Source organism: Dicentrarchus labrax, unplaced genomic scaffold, assembly GCF_905237075.1.
Source record: "Dicentrarchus labrax unplaced genomic scaffold, dlabrax2021, whole genome shotgun sequence".
In the NCBI taxonomy this organism is placed as follows: domain Eukaryota; kingdom Metazoa; phylum Chordata; class Actinopteri; family Moronidae; genus Dicentrarchus; species Dicentrarchus labrax.
Genome location: NW_026136706.1, coordinates 24,101,247 through 24,125,272, shown reverse-complemented (window position 1 = coordinate 24,125,272; position 24,026 = coordinate 24,101,247). Strand labels below are relative to the sequence as shown.

Genomic DNA, 24,026 nt, shown 5'->3' with positions numbered 1-24,026 from the left:
GTGTTCATTTAGAAGGTTTCTACCGAGGCCAAATTGTACACAGAGGTCTCTTCCTCTCCGAAACAAACATACCCAGCTGCTAACATTTTCTCATTGTTTCTCTGATAACTTAAGATCCAGACTAAAATCCTACATCCGGTTAAAATGAAGTTAAGAACAACCAAGATCTAAAAAGAGTATCGTAAAAAAAAAAAAAAAAAGTGGTTTAAAAGTGAAATCAAAAGTAAATTCATGTGAGCTTCAGGCAGACAGCCACAACACTGACGCATGCACAAAGGGGATATGACGCATGCTGACAGGCAACTGATGGAACAATTACAGATCTATCTGGGTTTGAACATTGTTAAAAACATTTGGAATAATGTTAGAACACAATGCACCAAAATATATAACAGTATCTAGTGTTTATAGACACTTTAATGTGGAAATATTAAATATAATTAAGCTCCAAATCACTATGTGATAAACACAAAATGGCTGCCAACCAAAAAATTATCAAGACAAGGATGACATTTGTTGTGGAATAACTACCTTAAAACCGCAGAGGCAAGTTCCAGTCAAACATACTGTGAATTCAACAGTTACAGTAATTTTAATCCACTGAGTATCTTTTTAGCATGTTTACAAAGAGCAATGATTACGTAAAAGAGCAACCATGGTGGAACATTCAATCAGCTAATGATTGATTTCCCTCAGACACAACAGCATGACCCCTCCTCACTTTTTGTGACACTAGCTCTCAAACACACATCACACACACACACACACACACACACACACACACACACACACACACACACACACACACATTCATTCAGGCTTACCCCAGTGGGCAGCCAGGCCAGAGTCCAGCTTTTCAAACAAACAACCATTGAACACCAATGAGGTCATAGATCCACCGCCAGGGAAAGAAATTTCAACCACTTTCCGGCTCAGTACAAACTGAGTCTGGGAGAAAGAAAGAAAATCAAAAATGTGATGACTGAGAAAAATGACGGGGGGAGGTTTATTGTGGTCAGGCAAAAAGTGAAATTTACAAGAAAAGAAGCTGGGATTATTAGAGACATTTGTTTTTGGAACCTTTTCATATGGATTCCTGCCTCGCTTCATGCCTACTGTTTGCCAGTTAAAGGCTAATTGGTAGTTTCAGAGTTACAACCCTGCACAGAGCTGGGATTTTCTCAAGCCAAAAGCTGATCTCCATTCACCAGTCTGGGGCTAAACAGAGCAGCTGAGCACCGTTAAGCACTAACTAAAGCTCTGAGGGGCAGCGACTCTCCCCATTCACCTCTCTCTTGCTACAGAAATGCCTTGGGAACGCAGAACGATCCTCCTCTGTGTTTTGACTGTCTGCATCACATCACTGGTGGTGGGTAAGTGGTCTACTCACAAAGGAGATTTCTTCTTCTGCATCACTTTTTTGGTATTTTACAAACATTGTTTCACAGTATTTCATAAAATAGCATTTTTTTAGATCTGAAAAATCTAAAAAAGGATTGGATTTCAGTATATTTATATGACGCAATGTTAAAGTTTTATAATATTCTACTTTTGTGTTTAATGAAGGCACATAAAGTACTGCATTTCATTTCAAAGTGAAACTACAAAAGCCATCCCTAGGTGCAGTCAGAAAATCATGTTTCAGATTTACAAATGTATTGTCATCAGATATATATGCATATATGTAAAGTTGGTGGAGAGGGATTAAGCTTTATTATGAGCCTGTTTCAGTACACAATACAGTGATTACGTAACACTGCATGAGTACTTAGTGTAATACAGCACTGTGAAACAATTTAGTTCTAAAAATAATGAGTTAGCTAATATAATAGAAAAATAATACATTTGAAAATCTGACATGATTTTTGACTGCACAAGTAGTTTCAGTTGGACATTAAGTGCAGTATGTTACAAACCTTCACTGAACACAAAAGTTGACTACAAATTTGAACATTGCATCATATAAATACAGTGATGTCAGGGCCTTCTGATCTAAAAAAACATACTTTTTCTAATGCATGTATTCAGAATGTTGTAAATGTTATTTGTTATTCATGATTAGGGTCTAACAACGATAAACTGTGTTTTTAAGAATAAATAACAGTATCAAAAATGTCTCCTAAAAAACATTATTTGACCATAATGTATCAGTCATCCAACTGATTATATTTAAGTTGACATGTATATCCAAATGTAGTATTGTATATTATTAGAGATATGAGGAGGATCTTGAAGATTATCCCCTTATGTAACATTTTGTCGTGTCATCATCCAGTGTCAAATACACTATATACCAGTTCAGCATGTGTGAGTGAGTTTGTTGTTGTGTGATGTTCGGAACCAACGCTCCACATTCAGGCCCATTCAATACGACATTATTTCCCTCTAATGGAGCAGGTGTAGAGGAAAGGCAGGAGGCTGTTGAGTGCGCTGACCTGAACAACACCACCTGGCTGGAGTACCGGCAGCAGAGAGTCAAGCTGCAGGTCCAGTATCTGCTGCTGACCAGGGATAACAAGGACTGCGCCCAGGAGTTCACCGAGGAGTCTCTCACTGAACCATCCTCCAAATTCAACAGGTCCCGCCCAACCAAGGTCATCATCCACGGGTACAGGTGAGGAGGAGACCCTTAAAGGCCCTGAAAGCCTTTTGTCTCAATGAGAACAACAGTTCTGGTTATTTCTTTTGACAGATTTCTAAAATCATCCAATCAGGATTTTTGTTGTTTGTCAAATCCGCTTTAACCACAACCCACAGTACTGATGAAGCAGGTTCTCTTGTTGCTTATGTAATCATGATAATTTCTATTAATATTGTATTTCAGCTGCTTAAATGATGGATTGCAATTTTTGTTTTTATCAATTGTTCTCTTTTTAAAGTGCTTTATATTTATAAAAGGGAGGTATCTTCATAAGCCATTTTTGGCTTCAGACTTCTTCTGCACATTGTCCTATTTCTTTTAAATTATATTGTCATATATACATTTATAGAGTATGTGCAAATAATGAAGAAAAATCATAAATATTTAATGTTATAAGAAAAAGGAAAATCAAATCTAGACTAATCATCAGGCAATATTGGACCACAGTAGACGACATATGTAAGATATATAAGAAAAAGACAACCAACTTCAGCCGACTAGGCCTTCATGGGTTAATGGCTTCATTATTTACAGATAAGACAGTACATAACACTGATACAAAAACAATAACCAGAAATGTTAAAATAAACACTCAAAACCACAAGCTGATACCAGAACCATAAACAATAACCCTGAACCAGCAGGAAACAATAATACCATAAATGAAAAATAGAATTTGTGAACAAACAACATGAGAGTTGGAGCACAGGTGCAGTCATGTCATCAACAAGCTGTCCGTTATTTAGGTTTTTATCACTTCAATCTTAACTCTCAGTTCTGTTTGTGTTTTGCTTGTTGTTTTTTTAATCTATGCTCCATGCACACCAAAGATAACAGTGATCAAGCTAATAATGGAATGAAGTTTAGAAAAAAAAACATAGAAACTAAGTTAAAGTCCTACACACTGGTCCTTTAAAGAAGGTGGACAGTGTGCATATCCATCACACTAGAAAATATGGATGGATTTGATTCCTAATCTTTTTTTACACAACTACGCATCTTGAAGCCCCTATAAGAGAAGACATTTCAAATTTGGGTGCAGCAGCTTTGTTTTCTTAAGATTGTTTGTGAATGTTGTCCTACATCCTCCCACCTATCTCCTCCTCCCTTTCATCCCTTGCTTCATTCCTCCATCCCTGACCCTGACCATGACCCTACTCCACCCTTCCCCCACAGGGCCCTGGGCAGTAAGCCATCCTGGGTGAAGGAGCTGGCCCAGGCCCTGCTTAAGGTGCAGGATGTGAACGTGGTGGTGGTGGACTGGGTCTACGGCGCCTCCTTCGCCTACAACCTGGTGGTGGAGAATTACAAAGAGGTTGCTGTGCAGATCTCTGTCCTCATCAACCAGTTGCAGGTGAGAGAAACTTTTATTTTACCTTTTTGGGGTGATATAATGCTGTTTTGAAACTGCTTCTATTTCTATTGCTGAGTGATACATAATAACATTTAAATATATATGGTCCAATTAAATAGTTAATATTTTATTTTAACCAGTAAGTTTATTAAGATCAGAATCTCTTTTTTAAGAGACCTGTGAACAAAAACATAAAGAAAACATCCAGTATAAAGTCGCAACACATTTTAAACACACAACTGTAGTTATTTGCTGTTTTAGTTTGTAATACTCCTCCTCATGTGTCTTGTTTAACTTCATTTCCTATCTTTGTCTGTTTTCCCTTCAGTTTTCATTGTCTGCCCCACCCTGATTACTTTCAGCTGTGTCTTGTTATGTTGGCTCCCTTGTTTCAGCATCAGTTAATCCTGATTGCTTTCTTTCTATTTGCCTTGTTGTTTTTTGCTTTTGCTTTGCCATTTTCATAAAATAAACCACTGAAGTCATCCTAGGGCCTGCTCTGTCTGCATTTGAATCCAGTCCTGCATTTCTCAACCTGTGACACAATTACAGTAATTCAGCACTATATACTATTTGGAATACTTGAGAGAAGATTACGATATCAAGCTTGTATTACTTAGTAACAACTTAAACTGATAATTAACATTTTATATATATATATATATATATATATATATATATATATATATATATATATTCTGCTTGGAACAATAATGTGTGTCTGAAATGTTTTTTTCTGCAATGAAAGTTTCCACGTTTAAATCCTTAAAAAGGCATCTACTCCTTCTAACACAGTTTATGGACCCCAGTATGCATAAATATTCAAATACATTAGGTGAAAATTTATTTATACCACATGCATGGTTTTTGCCCAAAAAACTGGGATTAGCATAAAGTGGGTATGTCTGTAAAGAGGAGACTTGTGGGTACCCATAGAACCCATTTTCATTCAGATATATTGAGGTCAGAGGTCAAGAGATCCCTTTGAAAATGGCCATGCCAGTTTTTCCACCACCAATAACTTTGAAGCTTTATTTAGCCCTCTTCCTAATATGCTAGCAAGGTATATCTAGTCATCTAGTTTCATATGGTATCAGTATTTATACTCTAGATTTAAAATGAAGCCCGCTACTGCCTCTGAAAGACAGTGTGGAGTGGAAGAGGGAAGGATAGTGACACAGCTTAGCACACAGTAAACTCATAGTTCCCGTCACAGGTCCCCAGAAACACTGAAACCCTCTCATGTTAAAATAAAAAAAGACTAAAGTTGGGCCTGTCCTGTCCAACAGAATCATGGATGTCAACTAGAGTCCTTCCACTTCATCGGGGTCAGTCTTGGGGCCCACGTTGCTGGTTTCGTGGGAACTCTTTTTGAGGGGAAGATAGGAAGAATCACAGGTGAGTCCGACCCACCTCCACTGAGGTCTTCTCTGAGGACATTTGACAATCATTTAGATGTTTGAATGAGCAGGTCTCAGTCCTGCTACACCTGTGCTCCACTTCAGATCAAAGATTCATCCTCCTTTACTTGATACATAACAAAACCGTGAGAACTTCTACAGTATTGCTGTTGAATGGAAAAATAAAAGGGTGCCAGCTGCTGTTGATCTGCTGCTACGTCTGCTGAGAGAGGGAGAACAACAACAGGCCAGACAGTGAAGGTCTGTGCAGCTCAGGAGTCTCTCCCAGAGCCTGAATGTGTTCCGTGTGACCTTAGCTGGGCTCTTCAAAAGACAACGGCACTTTGATAAGAGCCACTCTGAAGCTGTGCAGGCACACTCCTCTCGTTCTCGTAACACACCAGCCAACACAATACGCCACTGTTCGCTTGTTTATATCGGGTCTTTTTGTCTGAGTGGGGAGACTGGTGCGGGTTCGAATGTAAGTGCAATTCAAAGGAGCCACAGCTGCTGACTGGAATCTGGTCATTAACTAAAAAATATATATTTCACAGATGAAATAAATAGTATAAATAAATATTTACTGGTGCAAAAATATCAAATCAATATGACCAAACTATCACCAGCTTTCAAAAGGATTCATTTATGGTTGCAGAGATTGGGAGGTGAAGCCATTGTTCTGTTAGGGATTCTTTAGTAATGTGTGCTTCCTTTGGTTGGTGACTGAATCCAACCAAATCCATCATTTATTCATTTACTAAAATAATCCTCCTGAATTATCTTCCAACAATGTGCCATGGCATCCTTTCATCCATCTGTTTTCTTTAAATCCTTGTCCCTGTCATCCAGGCCTTGACCCTGCCGGGCCCATGTTTAAAGGATCTGACACCTTCGACCGGCTGGACCCCTCTGACGCTCAGTTTGTCGATGCCATCCACACAGACTCTGACTGTGAGACAACTTTAACTGACTATAAAGTGATTCATTGTATTTTCACCAAAACACTACAGGCTGGGGTAGCGTAATGTTGTCGTGGTGTATAATAGAATATTTTCCCCCTAGTATTAGCAACTGAATATGTGTTGCAACACTAGAAATACAACTACAAATAAAAGTAAGTCATATCTTTTTTTTATAGTCAAAGAAGCGTTGAACTGCAATGTCACACAAAGTGGTTACAGGTAGTGTTCGAGGAGACTGCTGATTTGTTGCACAAATCAAGATATTTTGACATGTTCTTCTGCATCAGATTTTGGTATTTCCATTCCTGTCGGTCATGTGGACTTCTTTCTGAACGGAGGAAAGGACCAGACTGGCTGTGCCCGCTCAAGGTTTGCCTCAAGTATGTAGCACTCACTAAAACCTAAAAAAGGTGGGGGTTAACAGCCAGAGAACGACTGCGTCTGTCCTTTTTAAATTTGGCTGTTGTCCTCTAAAGTATAGCTCAGGCTACTTGCTTTTTCCTCAAGAAGTTATGAATAAATTCAAATTACAGGAATAGATTTAACCCAGCTTTACATCTGACAGATTTTTAAATGACTATAATTTTGACAATGACAGTCTCCAGACATCTGGCTGCCTTAGTGTTTCTGTGTGTTGTCAGTTCTTGTCTACTTTCCAGTGTACGGCTATGTGATATGTGACCACATGAGGGCGCTGCATGTCTACATGAGCGCGCTGAACGGCTCGTGCCCGTTGATGGGGATCCCATGCCACAGCTATGAGGACTTCCTGAAGGGGCACTGCGTGGACTGTGACGTCTTCAAGGGGAGATGTCCAACTATAGGTAAGCAAACACCTGGAGGACACCTCCAGCTGCTGCTGTCTGCAGTATTCAGTCTGCCTGCCTGACACAGAAAGGCTGTGACTGAATATAGTGGCAGTGAAATAGCAGTCCTGATGTTAAACTACTAACATTACAGTACAAGTGAGTACCAGTGCTGCTGCTGCTGCAGTGTCACTACCTATACACTTTACATATATATGTTTCTATAAATGTGTGTTTGAATGTGGCTAATGCATTATCACTGCTGCAGTTTCTGTTACAGCTTATATCAACTACAACTATTGTAGTGAGGGAAAATACATATACTCATGTAGAGATACTTGTACTTTATTGACACAATATTTCACCCACCACTGTTCATATAGTACTTCCCTACAGTTAGGAATGGGAATCAGTAATGATTCACTCTGGTTTGATTTTTCTAAACTGGCAGTTTTATTCAGAGATTTGTTTTCTGTCTTTATTTGAGTAGATTTTGGAAACCACAATTCAGTTCATCAGGCAAAATTCTATATTCATTAAATGAAAAATTAGCAATGGTATTACATTATCATTATTCTCCTACAAAATATAAAAAACTAATTTGCAGAATTATATTGTACACATTATTCTGGGAGAAAAAATGGAAGACACAAAAAGCTAGATACTGAAGACTTTCATTTCAGGGTTGTGGGTCTGGAGGAATGCTCTTAAATAGCTATTTAAATGAATAAGTTCCTACATTTTTGACCACGGAAATCACTCTGGTACTACTACTGACAGACCCAGTTTACAGTTCTCAATTTTGGCGAAAGGAATGATTTGATTAAATAAGTTTCATACTGATTATTGCTGAAACCCTCCAGATTGGATATTCTATTTTAACTGAAGCACTGAATCAGCATAATATACAGGAATATCAACAACTGCTTCAATCCAATGAATGAATCACAGCACGATATCCTTCATAATCACAGCGACAGAAACAAGGAGAGTACAGTGGCAATAATGGACGTTTTCATTACGATGGGGAGGGACGGACAGGATGAGTAACCGTAAAAGAGCAAGAATGTAATCTGTGCACCTTGTTTCACTCCCTGTTCAGTCTCAGAGTCACCAGTCGATGCAGCAGCCCTGCTCTCGTCACACAACAGCCTTTGGCAGCCTCTTATCGTTTCAACCCCTGATACGCCAACACACGCTGATACAGTGACAGTTAATGTACATGGAGCCCTTTTGATTTGTGACGTGTGTGTGTGTGTGTGTGTGTGTGTGTGTGTGTGTGTGTGTGTGTGTGTGTGTGTGTGTGTGTGTGTGTGTGTGTGTGTGTGTGTGTGTTTTCAGGTTTATCAGAAAACAGTGGGATAGCCATATCTCCAATTCCCAAAGAGCAGAAGTTGTTCCTCCTCACCTCATCTTCACCACCATTTTGCGGTGAGTCTTTGTGTGTGTGTGTGTGTGTGTGTGTGTGTGTGTGTGTGTGTGTGTGTGTGTGTGTGTGTGTGGTTGACTGCATTTGTGAGAGAGGTTGTCTCTTAATCCGCAGCAGATGTGAGAGACAACTTTTTCCCAGTGCAGGGCCATTAATGACATTTGCAGATAATAAAATCTAAAAGCAAAGTCTGTTGATGACAGTAGTCCTTAGGATTCATCCTCTGGAGACCATGAATGTCTTTACCAAATAATAAAGCAGTCTATCCAATATTTGTTGAGATATTTCACTCCGAACCAAAGTGGTGGACCAACCAGCTGAACTCAGACTCAGTGGTTTTACACTAATATTCAATGGTCTGCTGTTTAAGTTGTCTGGATGATTACAGAGATGTCATAAATTGTATGTTTTTATCTGCTGCAGCATATGTATCTGCTCTGTAACTCACTTGTCCTGTATTAGAGTTAGATCTTTTGGTTTTCATGACGGTGCCCTCTGGTTTTTCACGTTCCTCTCTTTGCTGTGTATGTACCGGAAGACTTTGCCATGAAAGGCAATGCTTTGGGTAGACTCAGACTGTGATTATTTTAGTGATAATATTCATATTCCCACAGAAACTTTCTACATCACGTTCATCAGAGCCTGTGCGAGAGTCCTTCAACTTAAAGGTCCAGTGTGTAACATTTAGGAGGATCTATTGGCAGAAATGGAATATAATATTATAATAATAATATAATATGTTTTCAATAGTCTGTAATCAGCTGTTTATCAGCAAACAAGAATCATTGTGTTTTTATTACTTTAGAATGAGCTGCTTTTATCTAGAGAGGGGGCAGTGCCTCTTCTGTGGAGTCCACCATGTTTGAACCGCCATGTTTTACAGTTGCCCAGAGCGGACAAACACTGGGTTTCGTGGCCACCATAGTTTGGTTGGTTGCAATCTCACTAGATGCCTCTAAATCATACACACTGGTCCTTTAAACTACTAAATGATTTGTGCATGTTGATAGTTAAATTATTCAAATACCGATTTTTGCATTCTTTAAAATGTTGGTATTTTGTCAGTTGAGGTTTCAAGACAGGTAATTATTTGTTAATGTTTCACAATGTGCTCTATTTTCGTTGCATCAATCAAATAAAGGGTAGACAGTAGGCAGATGTTGATAAGTACTAAATACTTGTTTGCTGTTCCTCTGCTCAGCTCATCACATCCTGCTGGAGCTGGAGGTTTCTCCCCTGGATAAGAGCGCTGAGGTGGAGGTGACACTGAGGACAGAGAACCTGGGGAAAGAGCAGAGGCTCAGGCTGTGGGTACCACATCTGTTAACGTCACCATTTTACTCCATTTTCGCTTTTCCAGAAGTGTACCACAGCTCAGCATTATAAAAAGGTTCTCTCTGCAAACGTGCCAGATCGCACATTACCAGCAGAATTGTAAATACTAGAAACATAAAAAGGATTAGAAAGTAAATGACAACAAGATGATTTTCTATCTTGTTGATGAAATAAAGTCATGTTATTCTTTATATTGACATGGGAATCAACAAAAACAGCCACACATTTTATGTGTAAAATTGCTTACTGAACAAAGGCCCAAGTAAGGTTTACTCTAATAATAATACTTTAATTAATTAGCTTTATCTAAACTCACCTCAAACCAGAAGTTTAAATAGAGAAAAATTCAGTGTGACAGAATTCTTTCAGACTTTATTCAGCACTGGTTGACAGATTCCAATGCAGCGCCCTCATCCCAGAACTTTGTTCTGTAATTTCTTTTTGTCTCTCCCAGAAAGGCTGAGCGGACAGCTTCTATTTTAGGAGGAGAGGTACTGTAGGTTTCACTGTAGCCCAGGTGCAGGATACTGTGGCAGGAAACCTGCCTGTGCACAGGTTCACTTGAGTTCAGACAACTGTTTTTACTTTATTGCAAGATTAATAAGTCGCTGACATTGTACTTACAGTACTTGCAGTATTAGCTTTATATGTTTGTATTATGCAAAGTAATGGATAAATAAACAAACAAAGTTGAGGAGAATTTTGAGTTTGTGCTCCGCCTTGTTGATTCAAAGAGTGAGAGCAGGAGATGTAGCGATGTCAGTCTGTTGTACTTCTATTCATTCTAAGCAATAAACAGAGAAAGCAATAACTGTCCCCCGTGATGAATGTTGATTATCTGAAAGTGTTTCTCTCTGTCTGGTCTTGTGTGGTTATGACAGCATTATTTACATGCACGCTGTGTGTGTATGCGTGTGTGTTGCAGTCGGACAGATATGACAGTGTACAGGACGGTGTTGGCTTACCCCGTGGCTCTGTGTGAGATCGACTCCATCGAGCTGAGGAACACCGGTTCTCGGTTCTACAGGCAGGGAGACATCCACTTCAAGTCTGTCTGTCTCTCCGAGTTCCCCTCTCTCAGGTACAGCACCTATAGGACTGTTCAAGCTCCTACACCTCCTCCCCTGTATACTGTAAATTATTTACAGGTTCAAGAAACCAAACAGATCCAGGCCTGTTTCTGTTGAGCTGTCACATAAGGAGGTGAAGTAAACAAGCAGTAGATCAGAAACAGCTTGGTGCTGACTGAAACAAAGGTGCAATGGGAAAATGATTGAAGGGATACTCCAGTTTATAGTGTGCTCCTTCATGGAGTATGGCAAGTAGGAAAAATGTCCAATCTCTCCTGCAGCATAACTAACTTCCCTCCTGTCCACCCATATGTTCCGTGTATCACAGCGTCTGTTTGTCACTCATGCATGTATCTGTTATTTTACTTTGGTCAGGATTGGCTGACTGAAGCAAACATAGTTGTGAGAATTATAGAAGCAACAAACAGAAGAATCATCAGCCTTTGACTTAGGGGCCACAAATACAGTAATTAATTGTAAGATAAGGATGAAGTAACAAGGGACTACTTAGTGGCCTAACTACTCAGCCTACGTATCACTTCACCTGGGGTGCACAAAAACAGCAACTAATGTTTAGGTAATTAGTAAAGAATCACTGGCTGGTTCAGAGTTAATCAGGAATGACTCATAAAGAAAGATCAGTATGATTATTTCACAGATTATTATGAACTAATCATCAGCTAATGATTCATTAATATAGGATATACTAGTCTGTTCTCATTATCTATGATATAGTCCTCATTAGGAATTATTAGGGAACTACTTGTCTTTGACTTGATTCGTTCGTCATTTGTAAATACTCAAAATGTTGTGTCCCTTATTGTAAAGTGTACAATTTCAACCATTTAAGCATTACTATTAAAAGTTTTGGATAAATAGTTTAAACGCAGTTAGTTGATAATTAACTATCCATCTCAACCATTTAATCCCTTCTCTGCTTGCTCTATGTAACATTAGCGTTCAAGTGTTACAGCTGGCTCAGTAAGTGGATATACTGTAAACACACAAATTAGTTGAGCTTCTCTTCAATCTTTCCAAGTACGCATTGGCAACTGCAGAAGTGCCCCTGGCTGGGAATCACTGGCCTAGTGGATAACATGCATACCACATGATTGCAACCTCCCTAATTCTATTCCAGCCGGGACCTTTTATTACTTGTCATCCTCTCTCTCCTCCAGCACTTCCTATCTGTCTCTGTTGGCTTTTATCTATATGAAAAAGGCAACAATTACAACAAATAATCAAGGAAGTTCCATTTTCTCTGAAGCTGTTTAACACTTTAATTACATAGAAGTGTGTTTCTGTTTCAGGCGAGAGGAGCCGCTGTGCGTGAACAACATCGATATCAGACGAGGAGCCCCGTGGTCACATGACTTTGTGCAGGTGTGCAGCATCTACTAAAGAAAGACAGCTACACAAAAGACACTGAAAAAACCCATGCAGTGCATCTACAGTGAAGTCGCCCATGGGTACCGACATGAAGCCTCACAAGCTTGTTTAACGTTAGTAAAAAAAAAAAAGATCAGAGAGCCAAAGAACTAGATTTTAGAGGAAGCTCTACCTACTGACAAAATGCAGTCTAGTCATACTTCATTATTTAGCTTTAGTTATTCGGCTAATCCACTTATCTTCCAACATCATGACTGCCAGTAAAAAGAATGTATCTACAGTACATTATTGTCTTTTGTTATTCAGGTTTGCTTCTTAGCTCACTCCTGCCTCTGAGAAGAGTTCGTAGAATGAAACATTTTTCTATACTCTGCTTTTAGGATGTTCAGGGTGTCGTTGCTGCTGAATTCAGTTTGTCTTTTAAAGCCAAGCAATAAAACTGGTAACTGGGCTTTTCTCTGTTGATGTTTGTAGGTTAAGTAATTACATTTGCATGTTTGATAATCATGTCTTGTGACAGATATGACAGGAAGTAGACAGTCACAGAAAACAAACTACATTTTCACTGCACACAAAAAGCTTTATGGAGAAATGTTGGCCCCATGAAGATACTTTTTAAAAACACTGACTTTTAGTCCCATCTCTCTAGTTTGGAAGTCAATAACAGACAACACAATTCACAGTATACACGTGTGTATTACTCAGTTAGTTACAAAAATGAAAAAAAAAACATGGTCTACAGGCATCCAATATATCACCAAAGAAGTATTAAGAGGTTGTACTCTTGATGAATTTGGTATCATGCTCTGAAAATCAGTACGACAAGATCACTTCTTAGACAGCATATACTGACACTGAACCAAGTCATGGTGCATTCAGATAAATAGCTAAACATGCCCAACAACAAAGTGAAATGGAGAATATCTACACTGCCAGGTTGCAGGTTTTGTACCTAAATTGTTCATATGCAGCTCTGGAAAGGTCTCGAGGAGTATGCAAACTAAATATTTTGCAGATTTTGAAAGGATTAAGTACGGAGTATGATTCTAAGAGATTGTTCCACGTCTTATTGATTCATATAATGTGATTTTATTTTATTTTATTGATTTCTACTCAAATTTGTCTAAATCAGATCCAGAAAATGTGTAGTAACCTTAAATCAATACTCTTTCTAACGTTGGGTGTACGTGATTTGTGAAAAGAAAACATCAAAAGTCAAATTTGGTGCAGTCAAGTCCAAGCCAAACTGTCTTGTTCTAACATCAAATAAAAGTGAAATGAAAACCATATTCATCTGTTTCAGTATCACAGAATCCATTTTTATAACATAAAATAACATTGCAGGCATTTAATGTGCTAGTAAGTAACAAGGTGAAGGCAGCCCCTGTCCTCACTATTCAAGTGCCACTTAGGATGATGGTGATTTAAATGAGGGTCTAACTGATTGTTGACATGATTGTCTCTGATAGCAGCTACAGGAACACACAATATAAATGCTCTTTGAACATTGTATTGATTCACTCATTCATTAAATTATAGATTTTGTAAATTCCATATTCATTGTAATGCTAAAATATCTATAAGTTTCACTGAAATTGAATAGATGTGGTGGATCCCCCTGCCTTGGTGGCATTAATGCTGCCACAGAGACCAACATTAAATTAGTGTGGGGATAAATATCCGCCCGTAGTATTGGTTGTCTAAAGATATCAGATTGACTGTAATTTAAATAGACATAAAGAAGAGCACACAATCTACATGTCCAAAAGACAATGAAGACGTGAACTGAAGTGAGAACAGGGACAGAGCGCAAGGAGGAGACAAGTGACATGTGACTCATTCATACTGCTATACTGTAAATAATATAGTGTTTCCAGGAGAGACTGTTCTCACAGTTTGGGAGTGTCGGTGGGAGCTAGCGGTGCTCTGCCCCTCTGGAATCGAGGTGGTAGGTTCCCGTCACTATCACCTCCTGCAGAGTCAACAGTCAAAAGCTTCAGTTAGGAATGTCATAAGTGTTTTCATACTGACATCCTGATAACATGACAGACAATGAAAACATTTAGTGCTGCTGTCACATCAAGCTGCATAATGTGACAAGTCATGTTATTTACATTTCACATTTCACTAGCAATGGTTTTGAAAATCAAAGAAATGGGGTTATTTGTCAGATAAATATAGGATTTTAACAGCCAAAGCCACACCAGCATTTACCTGCAGGCTCTGACTCAATGTCAGAAGGTTAGGGCCAGGATAACCCACAAGGAGACCCTGGGATAAAAATGAGCTATGGGCCCAAATTGAGACCTTCAACCCACATTTTAGCTGAGTTATAATTTCAATTAAAAAAATGAAATGCTAATACATTTAAGGGATCAGTGTGTAGGATTTGGTTGCCTCTAGTGGTGTAGATGCAGATTGCTTCACCATCCCCTTTAAAGTGCCAAGCAAAAACTATGGTGACACCAGTGTTTAGTTCGTCTCTTCTGGGCTACTGTAGAGACATGGACTCCGTGTATGGCGACCCATGGAATCTGTAGATAAAAACGGCTCATTCTGAGGTAACAAAAACAAAAAGCTAAAACTAAAAACTAAAAGGAGCTCAGGATCAGGTAAAAATGTAGGTGCTGCCTTTAAGGGTCACTTTGGTATTTTTTTACCTGGACCCTATTTTCTTTCATTAGTGTCTAAAGTGACTAATGGGGGACAACAATTTGTGAAATTAGATGTCAATAGTTAGTTGTGAAAATATTGGGGGTGAGTACTGGACCAATTTAAAAATGTATTGGTCCCCATTAGTCACTTTGACACGAATACATTGGAAAATATGTTCCAGATTGAAAAATACCAGTTACTCTTCTCTAGGGTACTGAGGTTGCTGCCTTCTTTCCCTTATTCCACATGCGTCTGAGTATTGAATGGTGGTGCAAATGGCAGGTGGCGCTCTATAATTCTGAGGGACCGATGCCAAAACCAGACGGCTGTTACATATATTTGAAATTGTCTGCTGAAATTTCACTCTAACTGCCGTTTGCTGGTCATCCACACACGGACCCAGAAATGCAAAGAATAGCACAAGTATCAGTGTATAAGATAGGACGAGGACTTTTCTTAAAATCCAAGATTGTTGTTGGAACATAAGGAAGGTTCTGGATCGGTGTTTTTGTTTTACTATGATGGCTCGTCCACTGGGTGTGAGTCATCGGCCTCTGAACTGAGGCTGTGTTACTGCTCTCTGGGATTGATTTGACCTACTGCTTCACAGCCGCCCTGCAACCCAACCCCGACTCTGACCCCACTATCCCACTATGAAATGTGATCCTCCACCTGTGATTGGATGAGGGCTGCTTTTGGAATAGTGGGAGGGCAGGCAGGGCTGGGGAGGGTGAACAGATGAGCGGAGCGGACAGACAGCTCAGGGGTGGGCACACACTGGATTATTAGCATGGCACGGAATTTCTTTGGACAACCCCTAAATTTCCGACCTCTAATCCTCATCAGACAGGAACACAGCTGCTGCCTGCACGACCTCACTCTGTCTGCCCTCTCCAGCTACAGCATCAAGCTGCTGTTGGCCACACACAAGATCCGATCAGCTGTCTCAAACTATGATGAGCCCATTCTGTGTTCATTTCCATTAAAACTGTTTTCACTGACCCCATCTGTTTTATCAGTGAGTTAACAAATATAACTCTGCTACTGTACCAAAGATAACTGTAAGCTTGTGAGTGGCTGAGCCAAAGCAAACACTAATGCAGAGCAGCTGGCTGGGAAGGAATTTTAATCTTAAAGTATGGTTCGAAAATAGAATAATAATCCAGATATCACGAAGCCCACCATCTGGCCACCATTTAATGTCAATCTATAGCTACAGATAGCGCATACAAACTCAACAAATCAAAACTCAGACTAATTCTACAAGCTAACAATATGTGTGTTTACTTTTAAATGCAAATGAGCAAGCAGCCACAGCATCAGACCTTCACAAGATAAATCAAATCAGTGCAAAAGAGCCAGAAAACGAAATAAAATTAATCTGAGAACATTACAGCAGATTGCTCCTCACAACTCACGGTATCTTGCTAGGGCTGGACGATAATTTAGTATTATTGTATACTGATTATATTGTGTCATTGTTTTGCAAAAATCTATTGTCAAATTATTATTATTATTATTATTATCGTTATTATTATTATTGTCAAAATTAGGTTTTTGTTTTACACACAGACCACAGTTTACTCTGCTGAACATCAATTTGATGTTCGAGAAAACAATCTCATCACAGGGTCTGTGTTATATAATATAAGCTTTCAGTTATATCACATGATCTTCATCAGCAGATGGAAGTTTACTTTGAAATGTGAATTGTCAAAATTACCTCAAAAATCTGAAGTCATCCCACAGTCAAAAATCATCTTTTTAAGGATTTTAAAGTGAAAATTTTACTTTTTTTCTTAAAAGAACATCAGACAGAAATTATTGTTCCAAGTAGAATATTTGTATATTTGTCTTAATACATGTCTGGAAGGGATCTTTAAGTACCGTACTTGAATAAATGCATCTAGTAAGTTTCCACCATTGCATTTGCCATATTGTCATAAATCTATAAAGTGATTATAGGGAAAGAATAATAACATTAGAGATGCATTGCTTTCAGCCTTATCGCCCAGCCCTGTAATGTATCTCACTATAAAGCCAGGTTAGTAAGAATTGTGCACCGCAAGCCACCCATGCACACACACCACCCCCATGCCACTCTCCACCCAGGTGAGGTACTTACATGTAGCTTAAGTGGTGACCCAGTGTGTTAGCTCCAGCACCCTTCCCCTCTACCTCAAATATTCCCTCTCACTGCCATAATCCATTAAGGAGCCCGCCACATCACCAAAGTCTTCCAGGACCAGGCTGGTGGAGTCCTCACCAGAGGGCAGCTCCGGGTCTGACGCCCAGGGGTGCTGAAAACGGTCATGCTGAAGAGCCTGGGGTTCATCCAGGGTGGTCTTCCTTGGTCCCTGCAGGTATGGCTGGAGGGTCTGAGACTGAGTGGGATCACATTTCTGGTAGGCCGGTGCTGGGTCTTCGCCCTGGTGTTCAGTTTGTTGCTCCTTGGCGATGCCACCGTCACTGCCACTGCCGCCCTCGCTGCCCTGCGAGGACGGGGCCAGAACATGGTAGAGGCTGGGAAGGCGGATGTCCAACAGCACGCCACTCTTAATGTAGAGCTTGTTGTTGAGGTTGTAGAGCTTCTCGGCGATGTCGTAGCCCAGCATGAGGGAGAAGAGACGGGCGATGTAGCGCTCCTTTGATATCAGCAAATACAGGCGGCGGCGGCGCCATGAGATGTAGCGGGAGTCTTCCTCTGCTGTCAGGGTCACCTGGGGAGTATAGATGAAACACCTGAATATCAATGCGTTAAAGGCACTCTGTGGAGTTTTTCACCACTTGTAGCAGTATTGAGCAACATTTTTCCTTTGATACAAGTCATTTGTCAATAACGTGATGTTAAAGGAATAGTTTGACATTTTGGGGAATACACTTACTTCCTTACTTGCAGAGAGTCAATACCATTCATCCGTCATTTAAGTATAAAGCTGGAACTAGCAGGTGCTAAGCTTAGACTAAATGGTGATGAAAAATGCTAACCTGAGTCTGTCCATAGTTTCAAATATTAATCCCCTTAGAAACACGTACTATAATGTCACTCTGCATTTATAGAAGTTTTATGAAAACGTAAACCAAATAATAAACACAAACCACAAGCACTGAATTCACTGTTGGAGGGTTCATTCAACAGCAGCTTCTCATTCTGAAATTCAATCAAATTAATTTAAAAACATAAAGTTGTTCCCCACCCTGCACATATTTTTGCTGGTCACATAGAGGAAATTGCAAATTAGAAAACTCAAATGCATCAGATCAAGGACTCAGTTGTCTGTTTGCTAATCATTACTGCTCTTTAAGTAATTAGTTGATCAATGAATAATTCAATCAACAGAAAAATAATCATCATCAATTTACATAATTGAATCATCATTGTAGTCTTTTTTTCAGGAAGAAATGCCAAACAAAAAAATTCCCTAATTCCAGCCTCTCAAATGTGAGGATTTGTTGCTTTTTTTTTTAATTCTATAATAACAATATGAATATCTTCAGATGTCAGACTGTTGTTCTGATAAAATGCAATATTTGAATATATCACCTCTGGCTTTGGGACACTTTTTTGCCATTTTCTGACATTTTATAGACAATATTATTAAGCAGTTAATCCAGAAAATAAACAGCAGATTGAATGATAATGAGTTAGTTGCAGACATAATATAATTTATGCACCTCACTGATCCAATACCCAGCACATTCTTCTTGTTTGCAACCCTGCTGTCCACCATGACCTCCAGGCCATGTTTCTACTTTAACTGAACGGATCTAAAGCAACAGGATATGTGAAAGACAAGAGGACAAGTGCTTTCCCCTGTTCGTCTAATCAGTCCGATGCTGACTCTGATAGAAGGCAACAAAAGACAACTTGATATCCACGTCTGGTTTCTTGTTCCAAATCCTTCAATGACAGCACTTCAAGTTAATTTATGATTTTACTGCCACACTTGGGCCTGCGAGCCTCACATCCATTTACTGAAATTACTTTGTTAAAACACATAAACTGAAATGACCTGCATACCTGGAACTTTCCCTCCTCGTTTGGTCTGAGAGACTCCCACTCTGGAGAGTCAAGGAACTGGTGGCAGTGGATGTAATGCAGGAACTGGCCCTCCAAACACACATTGATCCTAAAAGAGAGCGTAAGATACAGGGTTAAAAAGAGAGACATGGATTAGGATGTGATCATGAGAGCTGAGATAGAGCTGGAGGTCACTTTGAAAGTGCCAGTCCGAGACCTTGAGAGTAAATATTAGCATGAATATCTCTGCCAGGGGAGCAATGGACAATGCAGAGTATAGAGTTCCTTAAAAACTACATGCATAAAATGTCTTTTCGATAAATTGATAATACCAGGTTTCCTCCTCTACCATGATTCTTTCTGCACACAGAAATTACAAGACATTCCTCCCTCAGATGGAAGTTTTATTTAAAAAAGAATAACTTCCACAAAGTGAGATAATCCAGCACACTAAACATTAGGCCTTCACTGGATTAAAAGTTTCGGTTTTATCCTTTTATCAGTGCTGAAAATGATCTGCTTTATGTCAATCACTTGACACCTACAGGAAAGAAATGGAAGTCTCCTTCAGGAAATGATTCTTTAAATACTATTCTCTTCCGGACTGTATTGTCACATGTAAGTATTTGTGTGCCTTTTCTATCCAGGACAGCAGCTAATTATAAAGTAGGGGTACAACAATGGAAGTTAATTAAAAGTCTAATTGCAAATAAACAGATAGAGGGAAAAATCTAAAATACAGATGTAGACAATAAAAAATAGATTACAAGTCTGGATGACACTGGTGTTTGGTATTCTGATAAATGCTTATTGGAGTGTTTGTTTAGTATATAGAGCAGTTGTAGCAGTTTAAAGCTACTAGAAGTCTATCTTTAGACTTAAACAATGGGTGTTAATTAACTGCTATTTTGCTGTGTGTTGTAGAATAATTACACTGTTTTTGGCATTTACACTGCCAGGGGTAGGGATTTCCACTAGAGAGCCCCATGCTAAAAATGTCACTGTACTATTGGTACTACTGTACTGTATGGTAGACATGACCAAAGGTCTGTGGACACTGCTGTCTTTGGGTCTAGGGCTGCTTTTTGGGTTTGGATCCCTTAGTTCCATTAAAGGGGAATCTCAACGCTACAGGATATCATGATATTTTAGACCATAGTGTGCTTCCAAGTTGGTACTGGAACTTGGCTGGCCTTAACCAGTCCCTCCAAGAACAATTCACGCAAAGTCAACCAATCCCTGTGAATTCTGCACAACTTTGCAATTTTGTCCAATTGCAGCTACTTTTACACAAATTTGACCAATCATTGTTGGTATTGTTGATTTCCTGCACAAAACGATAAGCCATGCGTCACTAAACTCCCTTTCTTGTTTCTAGTTGCAGACCATGCAGACATGTGCAACGCCAACGTCTCACATTTACACTGTCCAAACTGCGATTTTATTCTTACTGGAAAAAGTTGCCTTCAGTATTTAATGAACTATACTATAATAATAATAATATTAATCACAACTATTTTTGCTGCAATTTCATTGGGAAAAAATCCTCAAAAAACATCTACTTCGTTGTTTTAGAAAAGCTGCTATGAAATCATGCATTTTAGGCCACAACAATCCCAAAAAAAGCCCGCAAAATCCTTGAGGGACTGCCTCAGAGCTCTGACCTCAGAAAGAGTTACAGCAGCAGATTAATGCCCATGGTTTTGATATAAATTATCCCAACAATCACATGTCCACATGTCCACATACTTTAGGCTATGTAATGTAGTCATACCGAACAGGAGACTGTTGATAAGTGGAAAGTCTTAAGTAACGCAGATGTTGATTACATAACAGTCGTGCTAATCTTTAAATCTGAAAAACATGTAACTATAGTCAGTCAGTGAGTTATAAGATAAACAAGAACATCACATCTAGCAAGACAGCCCTTTAGAACTTTGGGGGGGGGAAATCATTATGTACTGTATTTGTTTGTCGTACCAAATCTGGCTCAAACCCCGAGCTGTCATCAGTGTTAACATTTAATTCAAGGTAAGAGGAGCAGTCAGCATCCACAATCCTGTCCCAAGTACAGAGATATCATTTAACCAACTGGCAGTGTGCGGAGGGACGGCACACACTGGTGAGTCACGGACAAAAATACTCTGTTTACAACATTTCTCTTGTGTAGGCTCCAGCACTGTGAAATCTAATGCAGCTCCCTACTTTGAGGATGTTTGGATGAAGAGGATACATTTCCTGTGACGGTTACACGCTGCCAACAGCATGAAAGAGTCAGAAATAGGGCTCCAGTTCTGCAATGGTCAGTTAAAATAGGAGATTTCTGTAAAACAATAGGGTCACAACAAGAGGAATTTAAACCAGCAAATACTACAGTTTATACTTATACAAAACCTTGAAAATATCTATATATACTTTCTTACTTTAACCTTCTTGGTCACAAAACTCCCATACCTTAAGAAGTGCATCCGGATACAACACAGAAAGTGGACACAATAACATTAACATCTGTACAATAACGCAAACAACTGAAACTGCCTTGAAATAAAAAGTCTTGTGTGTTGGCCTGGGTATCTTTCTTGGCTCTGATTGGTTGTTTTTGTTCAGATGCAGTGGATTCTTGCAGATACCATTAGGAGCTCTAAGAGAAGCCAGAGGAGACTATTTTTTTCATAGATTATCTGTCTCATGTACTAATGTCAGGATATAGGGAAAGTTTTAACAAATATGAATGAATATGTGGCTATGTTTTTTATCATAACATTGCATCAAATGACTGTGTGTAATGTGAAAGGACTTGCTTGTAGTGATGAACCCGCAGATAATTACCCAACCCTGCAGTCCCCCCTTTACGGAGCATTTTAGCATCTTTCAGCTCATTGTTTTGGTTTTACGGCTGAAACTTTTCTGTTATGACCTACTGTATGCCTGATAGCGACTAGCTGGTGAATGCAGTGTAGCATTTAGCAGTTCAAGAGCCAGATATTTTTCCCAGGAGTTTCTCCTACACACTAGGAAGGCAAACGGTATGCATTGGTTACAATCTGCAACTTCACCACTAGATGCCACTAAATCCTACATGCTGGTCCTTTAATAAAAGCTTCTGATGTTTAACGTATTTTCACATTGTGGTATTGCTACTATTACTAAAGTGTCTTGATTATACTCAACAGTTAGTGGTGGTGGTTTGCATTATGTAGTATAGGTGTGTAGATGTACACACAAATGCCAACGCACACACTCCCCACCTCCCAGACAGCAGAAAGGAGAGCTTGTCGATGGGCGTCTTGCCCTCCACAGCGTACGTCTCTCCTGCCTTCAGCTCCACCACCTTGTTCTCAAAGGCACCTGTGATCTCCTTGAACACCTGGATGGGCACGCCCAGCGGCAGGTAGACCGCCTGGTAGAGGCTGGTCAGCTCCTCACTGTGTATGCCCTCCTGGTGCAGCCGGTAAAGGAGGTGGCAGATCTGCACTAAGCAGGCGAGCAGCAGAAGCAGGTTCCAGGTGAAGACATCCAGGCCGCACATCGTCATCCAGCCCCACAGGGTCAGGCACACGAAGGCCGGGGTCAGAAGGCCAAAGATGAAGAGGCACCCGTAGGCCCCGCTGCCTCCCATGTAGCCCAGAAACAGGAAGGTATGACCCAAATGATAGATGGCCCCCTCTGTGTTGTTGGTCCAGCCATCGCAGAGAGGGGCAAAGAACAAGCTGTCCAACAGAGTCGAGTTGTCTGTGCTCATGTTTGAAAGTTCTCAAATGACAAGCTGAAGAGAGGCTTTTGATGCACAAAATAAAAAAGGACCAAAAAAACTTCTTATCTAATGAAACTTGGTGCTATTTCTGTCCAATCAACAGTTACAACTAAATGTTTTGTTTGAAAGCTCGATCAAAAATAAACAGCTGGCACTGACCAAAAATGTCAAAAGTAAATGTTTGTTCCCTTGGCGTGCAGTGGAAAATTCTTCAATGTGAAGAAGTTCTCACGGCTCTATTTGTTATAGAAACACAGCTGGAATGGGTTTCTTCTTCTTCTTCTCTCATTATGCGTACGTTCCTCTCTCCTCTGGCTTCTCCCGCCGTCTTTCTCTTCTGAGTCTTCCTGTCGTTTCTCTTGCCGTGCTTTTCCGTCTGTCTCTCTCGCCCACCGGCCTGCACTGCAGAGCCAACAGCTGGAAGAGAAGGGACATGGGAGGCGGTGGTGGTTGGGGCGGGGGAGTTGGTAGAGCCCTAGAAGGATAACCATGTTTGGAATTGAAACCCAAGGAGGAAAGAGTGGTGGACAGAAAGCAGGCCCGCTACTTAACATAACAGAAAGAGAGAGAGAGGCAGGAAACGGGAGGGAGACGAGGGACTAGAACAAATATCTCTGAGAGACTGAGCCTCACAGTGTCACACACATTAGAAAAAAGTTCATCCACTCAGTTCTTCCTTCACCCAAACTTTGAGTCCAGTTTACTCTCAGTAGAGCAGCTCCGCCAGTGCATATATAGAGACTGAAATAAGTAGGATGACAGCACAGGTCAGATTTCAGGTATAAACACCCACCAACACCGCCTCACATATCCGGCTGTCCTCTCAGCTCACAGGGAGTCCATCTCAATGCATTCGAATTTCAGTTCTCCGCTTTATTTGACAAGCATGACATAAACAATATGGTAAAAAAATAAAAAGAATACGTAATATATTAAGCAAAATCATGGCCCTATCCATCAGTGCCAGTCATCCTGTCATATAACTACTTTTGTTGGATATTATATTGTCCAAGAAGTGACTGCAATAAATGGCATTATTGTCATTTTAAGACCATGTTATGCCACTATAATCATAGGCATAATAATGCAAGTACAACCTTTCAAACAGCAATGAACTTTTAAAAACTTAAGAATATTCAAACTTTGAAATTGGTATGTGAAATAAATATTGAAATAAAATGTATATAAAAAAATACCTTCTTTTCTCAAA

General features: G+C 39.8%; 2 protein-coding genes across 5 annotated transcripts; one reads left to right on the top strand and one right to left on the bottom strand.

Moving 5' to 3' along the window:
- Positions 1 to 870: 870 nt before the first annotated feature.
- On the top strand, positions 871 to 13,675 carry pla1a (phospholipase A1 member A). 2 transcript variants are annotated; one of them, XM_051403628.1, is made up of 11 exons: positions 871 to 1,373; positions 2,398 to 2,614; positions 3,818 to 3,995; positions 5,285 to 5,393; positions 6,245 to 6,346; positions 6,645 to 6,737; positions 6,999 to 7,181; positions 8,505 to 8,594; positions 9,794 to 9,899; positions 10,853 to 11,008; positions 12,308 to 13,675. In XM_051403628.1, the coding sequence occupies exons 1-11, from the start codon at positions 1,307 to 1,309 to the stop codon at positions 12,396 to 12,398; spliced, it is 1,392 nt and encodes a 463-aa protein (XP_051259588.1). In that variant the 5' UTR covers positions 871 to 1,306; the 3' UTR covers positions 12,399 to 13,675. The 2 variants fall into 2 exon arrangements, with proteins under 2 accessions (XP_051259588.1, XP_051259589.1); XM_051403629.1 differs by having other exon boundaries at positions 872 to 1,373; positions 7,017 to 7,181.
- popdc2 (popeye domain containing 2) lies at positions 13,063 to 23,227 on the bottom strand. Of its 3 annotated transcripts, none has more exons than XM_051403633.1 (4): positions 22,311 to 23,227; positions 19,063 to 19,171; positions 17,167 to 17,761; positions 13,063 to 14,358 (listed from the first exon to the last, which is right to left on the bottom strand). In XM_051403633.1, the coding sequence occupies exons 1-3, from the start codon at positions 22,802 to 22,804 to the stop codon at positions 17,216 to 17,218; spliced, it is 1,149 nt and encodes a 382-aa protein (XP_051259593.1). In that variant the 5' UTR covers positions 22,805 to 23,227; the 3' UTR covers positions 13,063 to 14,358; positions 17,167 to 17,215. The 3 variants fall into 3 exon arrangements, with proteins under 3 accessions (XP_051259593.1, XP_051259592.1, XP_051259594.1); XM_051403632.1 differs by having other exon boundaries at positions 17,272 to 17,761; XM_051403634.1 differs by having other exon boundaries at positions 17,308 to 17,761.
- Between the last annotated feature and the right edge of the window lie 799 nt (positions 23,228 to 24,026).

What these genes read in the sequence shown, in the direction of transcription:
- pla1a (XM_051403628.1), top strand. Translation starts at nt 1,307, where the DNA reads ATGCCTTGGGAACGCAGAACGATCCTCCTCTGTGTTTTGACTGTCTGC. An exon ending in GTCATCATCCACGGGTACAG is followed by an intron (nt 2,615 to 3,817) that starts GTGAGGAGGAGA and finishes CTTCCCCCACAG; the next exon opens with GGCCCTGGGCAGTAAGCCAT. An exon ending in GAAGATAGGAAGAATCACAG is followed by an intron (nt 5,394 to 6,244) that starts GTGAGTCCGACC and finishes CCTGTCATCCAG; the next exon opens with GCCTTGACCCTGCCGGGCCC.
- popdc2 (XM_051403632.1), bottom strand. Translation starts at nt 22,804, where the DNA reads ATGAGCACAGACAACTCGACTCTGTTGGACAGCTTGTTCTTTGCCCCT. An exon ending in ACGAGGAGGGAAAGTTCCAG is followed by an intron (nt 17,762 to 19,062) that starts GTATGCAGGTCA and finishes TATACTCCCCAG; the next exon opens with GTGACCCTGACAGCAGAGGA. An exon ending in CCTGGTCCTGGAAGACTTTG is followed by an intron (nt 14,359 to 17,271) that starts GTGATGTGGCGG and finishes TTGACTCTGCAG; the next exon opens with GAGGTGATAGTGACGGGAAC.